Here is a 7,616-nt window from a genome sequence, read left to right as displayed (position 1 = left end):
GGGGTTCCTTTTGCTACCAGACAGGGAAAGGGGTGGGTAAAGCCCTGCTTGCTCCTTAACTTGATGAGCTGAGTTATGTGCTCCTGAAATAACTGTGCTGGCGAAGGGGCAAGTTGCAGCACAGATCCATAGCCCAGCAGTGAGGCAGCTTCGTTAGCAGAGTCCCGGGTGCCTCTGGGAGAGCCTGGGAGCTTCCGCCTCCGAAAAGAGGATCCAGGGAGTGCACCCGAGGGAGGGCAGAAGCATCTGGGCGCAGGCGAGGTGTACCCCACCTCTCCTGGGGGGATGCCTGGCTGGGCTTCAGCTGCGCAGCAGCAGCTCCCGGAGCGGGGGGACACAGGGTTGGGGGGACGCTGGGGCGGGGGGACGTCGACACACTCTTCCCCCGGCCCCTGGGGCAGGGGGCGGTGGGGCATGAGTGCAGCCAGCACAGACCCCTGCCCGGCCCTTCCCCCTGGGGCCGGGGAGTTGGGGATGGGGGTGGGGGGCGGCCAGGAGGATTTTTCTGCCTTTAGGAGAGTTTTAACTCGCTGCAGGCGCCAGGACTTTGCCCCCCCGTGGCGACTTGTCTGCCGTGTCCTGCTGGTGCTGTAACAGCCCACCCCCTGCTGGGCATGCTGGGTGTGCTGGGCGTGCTGGGTTTCCTGGGTGTGCTGAGCAGCCGGAGCACAGTGAAACTGGTGACCGGGGTGGGTGGGATGTCCCCTGGTTTCTGCAAGGTGGCTGGGAAATGCAGTTCCCCTCCAGACAGGGTCTGGAGCCATGGCCGGGAGCGCTTCAGCAGGGGTAGCCTGGGCTGGGCAGCACCGAGCTCGGGAGCGATCCGTGGCGTACGGATGGCAGGGCTGGGCCAGCGCAGCCCCAGAGAAAAGTCCCGGCACTTCCCTGAGGACAAGCAGGTTGCATCTGCGGCCTCTGCTGGAGCTGGGCGATCTTCAGGGCCACCGTGTTTGTGGGGAGGTTTTGTCCAGGTGCCCGTTGGCTCCCAGTACCACTCGAAACACGTCTCTCCAGTCAGACCCCTTTGCTAAGGGCATGAGAAGTTGTGGCTGGCTTGAAAAGCTTATGCTGTCCCCTTTACCTTCCCTGGGGCTTTCTGCATGGCTAAATTTCCTTTCCACTCTGGCTTCCACAGGCAACCATGAAAAAGGACAAGAGCCACGGCCGGGATGAGGCAGACTGCAGGGCAGAGCTGATCCTCATCAATGGGGATTGCACCGACCCCGCTAATGACACCCCTGCCCTTGTTCTGGAGGCGAATGGAAAGCCCAGTGCTCCAGGTGAGTCTTGCCACTCCGTGCCCAGGATGCACCATGCCTGGGATGCTCAGGAATGACCAGGGCCAGGGATCTCCCAGTCACCGTCCCCAGGGCTTCCTGGGGGCTGCAGCATCATGGCTGTGGCCAGGATCCCTCTGAGACACCGCTGGGTTTCTGCTTTTCAATGGCACATCCAGGCCATGGCAACAGAAGTGATTGTGGAAATGGGTACCACACTGGGATGCTGGCTCTGCCTCTTAAAGGTTTAACGCTGCTGGGGAGGAGGGAAATGGGGAGCCCCCATGTGCCCAAGGATTGCTGCCAGCTGCATCACAGCCCCAAGGATGCTCTGGTCATAGTGACCAAATCCCATCTCTTGGGTTCATGAGGTCCTGCTTTAAATGAACTGGTGACAAGCCTGGAATAGTGGGAGTATGGTTTCCTTATGCCTCTGAGCTTTCAGGAACAGAAAAATCCACAAGAAGGTCCCCACACTTGCTATTGGAGACCATGCCAGTTTTGGGGCAAGTGGGTGATCTGGGACTGCCAGTGCAAGTACTGCAATGGGGAGCCTCGGGGGCACCGGTTGTCTTCTGCTCTTGGCCACATTTCTCCAAGACGAGGTTTCGGTCTCTTCAAATCACACCTTGCTGCTCGGAGCAGTGGCGGGCAGAGGCGTGCAGGGGCACGGCCAGGACGGCTCACGGAGCCTGAGGCTGCTCTGCCTTGTCCCTGCGCAGATGCTGGGGGCCTGGGGCTGCCATCCCTGAAGAACAAGAGGGTGAGCAAAGGAGAACTCTCCAAGGATGACCTGTCCTGGCCACTCACTCTCACAGGGACACAGGAGGTAAGTGCTCACCAAGGCTGCTGTAAGACCTTTCTGCCTGGGGGCTTTGTGGGCTGTCTGTGGGGGGCGGCTGGTGCCCAGGGCTCTCCTCGCCTGTTCCCCTCTGGGGTGGCTCTTGCGCTCGCTGCTGGGGGAACAGTCCAGTGACAGATGCAATATTCATTTACAAGCATAATGTTTTAATTTTTAAATTCCTGATTTACATTATGTCAGCAGCAGCAGGAGGGTATGGTGCGTGATGCGGTGATGCCCACTACGTGTTGCAGCAGTCTAATAATTATTATGCTGATATTTTCTTTAAAAAGTCTTGGCTGTATTGATGGACTGAATCATCTCATGTCTCCCACTCTCAGGGTGGCCTGCTGTTAGCTGCTCTGGGGATGGATCCCAGTTTTGCCCCCCCCTCCTTTTGTTGACTAGGTTGACAAACCTCCAGGGTGTGGAAGCATTTTCGCCTTCTGGCTTTATTGTTTTGACTTTGAAATAAAACCCCAAGGTTGGAGATCTGCCTGTGATGAGGCAGCTTCCAAAAGAAAGAGCCATAAATCCAACTGGGGTGAAAAATTCTGCTTTCCCACTATGGCGGGTTCGGGGGCTCTTCTTTGCTTGCAAAATCTCATTTCATTTTGAAACTGTTACGCCGGATGCAGGAAACACGCCTGGGTTAGACTGATTGTAAACTGCGGGTGCTGAAGCCGCAGGGGAAAGGCTGCCCTGGGTGCCTCTGTAGGGCTGGGCTGCGGAGGGGAATGCACCCACACATGTGTGAGAGCACCCACGCCTGCGTGAGCGGGGTGCCGTGCCGTGCTGGTGGCTCTCCCAGTGGCCGGTCCTCCTGGCTGCTGGCTCCTGCCGATCTCGGTCGCACCGCCATGGCTGTAGCTGCGAGGAGGGAGCGTCTAGGGAGGATATAGTAGAGGATGCACATGAAAGCTAGAAACAAAAGTTGTTGTAAGCAACTGCTGGTGGGCCGCTGCCCCCAGTGCAGGGTGCTGGGGGCTGCAGCAATGGGAGGTGCTGAGCACGGCTGCAGCCTGGCAAAGATGCTGTGAAGTGCACGGTGGCACCAAGGGGCTCAGCCCGAGGTGCCTCCCACAGTCATCCGCCCTCCTCTTGCCTTCCCTGTGCCCCGATCCCCCAGGATCCGGTGCCGCTGGGCTGTCCCTGCCCCCCACGTGGCCTCTGGTGTGGGGAAGGTGTCTGTGCCATGGCACGTCTCTGTTCTGGTTGCAGGTGCGGCCCCGGGGCAGCGCCGGTTGGGAGAGCAGCCTCAGGCAGAAGCCCCCCGTCCGCCTCATCTTCCAGGCAGGGCAGACCCGGCACGAGATGAAAATCAAGGAAACGAACAGCGTGGAGACTCTCAGGGATCTGCCAGCTCCCCTGCGGGTGAGGGTCTACGTGGGGCCAGGGCTTCCCTGGGGCTCTGGAGACCTACACTTCTGCTGTGCCCTGGCCAAGTGGCTTCAGACACGTTGCAGCCTCTCTGTGCCTCAGTTTCCCCTGTGAAGTGGGTGCGTGTGTGCTGTTGTTTGCCCCTGCTATGAACTGGGTGCTTTGAACACCCTGGGGTGAACTGGGGAGAGAAGGGAAGAGAGCAAGTGGCGCACCATTTTCTATGTGTCTTGCAAGTAAAAGCAGAGCAGTTCTCCCTCAGATGCCCCAGTCCTGAGACCTCCCCTCCGTTCCCAGCTGTGGTGGTGCCCCTCTCCCTGGCTGCCCTGCTCTGATCCCCCTGAGAGCTTGGGGGTGACATGGGGCAGGTCTCTGCTCCCCCCTGCCCCTCTCCCCGCCTTCCTGCTGCACTCACACTCTGCTCCCTCCTCTGCGCAGAGCTCCAAGCGGCGCTCGGCCACGTCCATCCCCGTCACCACCATCGACCTGACAGAGGAGGACTCCCGGGACTCGTCCCGGAGCAGCAGCACGCTCTCCGGCAGCAGCTCCCAGGAGGGGCAGAATGGATCCGCCGAGATGGGGGCCGAGGAGCCGGAGAGCAGAGAAGGAGGGATGTCACTGGAGTACCAGGTATGGAGGGGCCAAACTCTGCTCCTGCACCAGAATCCTGCACCTGGGATGGTGCGGGGTGAGGATGAACCTTTCTGGCTTGTCCCAAGCCTGCAGGCAGGGGGACCTTCTGGAAACCTCACTGCTGCTTCTCCTGCCTCCTCTTCCCTCCCTGCCCTTCCCTGTGTGTCCAGAGTGCGATGGTGCCGGGCTGTCCCCATCCATCAGGCTGTGGGGTTGGTGCTGCTCCGGGGGCACCTTGCTGCAGACGGGTGGCATGTGGGGACCAGCCGCGCCGAGCCCCTGCCTGTGCCACACGTGGGGGCTGCAAAGCCTCCAAGGGCCACCGAGAGACGTGTGCGCGGCACACGCCGGGCTGGCAGCCGTGCCCGGCCCCGCCGAGACAGGCAGTTGCATGTGTAGAAAATGTTTCTGTCGGGGGAAGCTGGAGAGGAACGAAGCCGCTGGAGCTGCAGAGGAGCGTGATTCAGTGCCTGCAGGCGTCAGGGCAGGGCCCAAGACTTGTAGGAATTGGGCAATCGCATCTTGCTGCATAATTAGGTGCCTAATTGCAGAACAAAGCTGGGAAGGAGGACTCTGCAAGCAGAGGTGACTGCTGCTGTGCGTGGTGCCTCCCTGGGCACAGCACCATGCCCGCGTGGTCCCCATCAGGCTGCCTGTTGGGGGCCCTTGGCATGGTCCTGCCAAAATTCCCAACTTTTCCTTTTTTTCTGTCTGTTTTTGCTCTGCCCTGTTTTCCGCTCTCCCCTGTGGGAGCAAGAGGAGGGTAGGTGTCCTCTCCCTGGGGGTGCAGTGAGACTGAGCTGAGCTGTGAGCCCCGTGAAGGGGGCTTCCTCGTGCCAAGGAGCAACGTCATGTGCTCGGGGAGCCCAGGGAGCAGCCTCGGTGCAAAGTCTTCCCTGCAGCCAGGCAGGACACGTACCATCCCCTTCCTCCCTGCAGCCAGGCAGGACGCGTACCATCCCCTGCCGTGCTTCCTGCGTCCCTCAGCCCGGGCTGTGCCTCGTGGCTCGGCAGCAGTGCGCAGTGAGCCAAGTTCTCCTGGACAAACGTTGCTGCGATGGGCGAGGGCATCAGGAGAGAGTCCATTTGCACTCCCAGAGCTGCTGCCCTCCTGCCTTGCCCATTCCCATCACCAGGGCTACTGCAAGCCCTTCTGGGACAGCCGGAGCTTCTGGTTTGTGAGGGCAGGAAAAGGCATCCCGGTGTTTGCAGAGACCCCAGGAGGGCAGGCAGGAGTGGGCACGCACGGGGTGCCGGTGCCAGGAGGGCTGTGCAGGATGGAGCACGCGCTGCGCTGTGCGTGCCAGCCGCCGGGCTTGGCGTGGGGCTGCCAACGCGCAGACCTTCCCGCCGAGCTCCTGTATGGCGCAGGGCTGAGTGCCAGCGCTACCAGGGATGTGTTCTGCCATTTTTTTCTTGAGGGAGGGGCTGCAGTTTTTATAGATCATTGCACAAAGGTCCACGCATACTGCAGTGAGAGACAAGCATGGCGTAGCAGCTCTGCAGGGCGTCCCGTGGCCGTTCCCCCACACGGGTGCCCAGATAAAATGGTGAGTTTGTGCTTTTGGCTGACCTGTGTTGCTCTCTTTTGCTTTCAGGATGGAAAGGAATTTGGAATTGGGGAGCTCGTCTGGGGAAAGATCAAAGGTTTCTCCTGGTGGCCTGCAATCGTCGTCTCCTACAGAGCCACGGCCAAGCGCCAGGCTGTCTCGGGCATGCGGTGGGTGCAGTGGTTTGGAGATGGGAAGTTCTCCGAGGTAAGCCTGCTGCCTGCCCCTGCCTACGCCCGGCTTTGCCCAGGCTGAAATCGCCTCCCCTGCACATTTCTGCTGTCTGTCCCATGCCTGGGGCTGCCTCTGACGTGTGTGTGCCCACCTGCAGTCCCCCTGGGCAGGGACCCCGGTGTTTAGCTCTGGCATGCTCTCGTGGCTCCACTGTCTATAACTAATGACTGGCCACCGTAGGTTATTGACAGGATCCAGCGACGGGGACGTCTGCCCAGCCCCTTTGCAGGGTTTTGTCCAAGCCCTGGTCTCTAGGGCAGCACCCGTTGCTCCCTGCCTGGTGAGGGATGCTCTCCCAGAGCCCCATCACCCCTCGGCCATCCCTCACCTCCCCTGGGCTGCGGGCAGGAGGGAGGGAATCGCTGTGCCGGGTGCCCGTGCCGTGCCGGCCGTGCCAGCAGAGGTGCAGTGCCAGCAGAGGGTGCAAAACGCCCATGTTAGTCATGAGTGCGACGCTGCCGCCTCTCTGCTTTCCTCCCTCTGCCGCTTGTCTCCCTCTGCGAAGCTGACGCTGGGCTTCCTCACCCGCCTGCATGGTCCAGACAAAGCCCCAGCAGCGCGGCATGGCTGCAGCCCAGCGTCCTCGGCTGCGGCATGAGAGCTGTGCTGGCAAACGGGTCCGCAGCACAGGGGGGCACAGAGCTGTGGGGGACACGGCTGACGCGAGGCATGCCCATGCCCGTTGGTAAGCTTTCGTCGCTCTCTCCCAGGTTTCTGCGGACAAGCTGGTGGGACTGATGGCCTTTAGGCAGCATTTCAATTCTTCCACGTTTAATAAGCTGGTTTCCTACCGACGAGCCATATACCATGCCCTGGAGGTAACCGTGGAGCAGAGCCGGGTTTGGGTGGATAAGGTGCTGGGCTCTGCGGGGAGCCATGGGATGCAGGGAGAGATGGGTTGTGCTTGGGGCGGCTGATGCAGCTGAGCCGGTGAAGGAAACGCTTTGCCGGGGCAGGAGGGGCTGCCCCAGCTGGGAAGCTGAGGGTCTGCTCAGCTCAGGCGCCTGCAGAGCTCGGGCAGTGTGTGGGGAGGTGGTTGGGGTTGGGGCTTCCCGGCTCTGCCCCTATATATTGCTCTGCTTTGCACTGGGGGGAGGTTCTGGGTAATGCCTGTGGATCATCTTGAGAACGATCAGCGAGTGTGCTCCTGCCGCAGTCCAGAATTAATCATTTCCCCCACCTGCTGGGGTGATGTGAACGGGTGTCTGTAGGAAAATCCTCCTTTCTCTGCTGGGACTCTTCCAAGTGCAGCCATGGGGCCAAACTCTGCTTATCCCAGGGGATTCAGGAGTAACTGCTGCTGTTCCAGGGTCTCTGCTCCAGAAACCCCTGGGGCCAGGCTCCCTCCGGGGGCTCTTGACACATGGCAGCATTGCACTGGCAAGGCAATGTCACACTGGCAGGAGGTGTCCTGGGCTGGTGCCGGATGCCCTTTGCATCAGGGCTGGTCCTGAGCACCCCGTGGGTCTGGTCCCCATCCAGGGGAGGTTATCACATCACGCTCTGGGTTACGGTGCTGCAAACCCACAGGCACCTCTTCTGCCTTCGCTTCACCTGTCCGGGGAGCCGAGTCTGGGCGAGAGCTGGGGCTGGGCTGTCCCTGCTCCCATCTGGGTTGGGGCTGGTGGAGGACAGATGGGCTCACTGCAGGGGGCGGACGCACGGGAGCACAGCCGAAGGTGCACCCAGTGCGGGGATATG

The 7,616-nt window shown here is 60.9% G+C and overlaps 1 protein-coding gene across 1 annotated transcript in view; it reads left to right on the top strand.

The window, feature by feature from the left end:
• Positions 1–7,616, top strand: part of DNMT3B (DNA (cytosine-5-)-methyltransferase 3 beta) — an 18,992-nt gene that overhangs the window by 3,121 nt on the left and 8,255 nt on the right. The window contains exons 2-7 of the mRNA XM_009893533.1: positions 1,136–1,280; positions 2,000–2,106; positions 3,340–3,492; positions 3,937–4,128; positions 5,730–5,888; positions 6,626–6,769. Coding sequence (XP_009891835.1) covers positions 1,136–1,280; positions 2,000–2,106; positions 3,340–3,492; positions 3,937–4,128; positions 5,730–5,888; positions 6,626–6,769 — 900 coding nt within the window. The remainder of the gene's footprint in view (positions 1–1,135; positions 1,281–1,999; positions 2,107–3,339; positions 3,493–3,936; positions 4,129–5,729; positions 5,889–6,625; positions 6,770–7,616) is intronic.

Source organism: Charadrius vociferus, unplaced genomic scaffold, assembly GCF_000708025.1.
Source record: "Charadrius vociferus isolate BGI_N301 unplaced genomic scaffold, ASM70802v2 scaffold259, whole genome shotgun sequence".
NCBI lineage: Eukaryota > Metazoa > Chordata > Aves > Charadriiformes > Charadriidae > Charadrius > Charadrius vociferus.
Note: the sequence above shows the minus strand (reverse complement) of the source record. Positions and strands in the feature narration are given on the sequence as shown.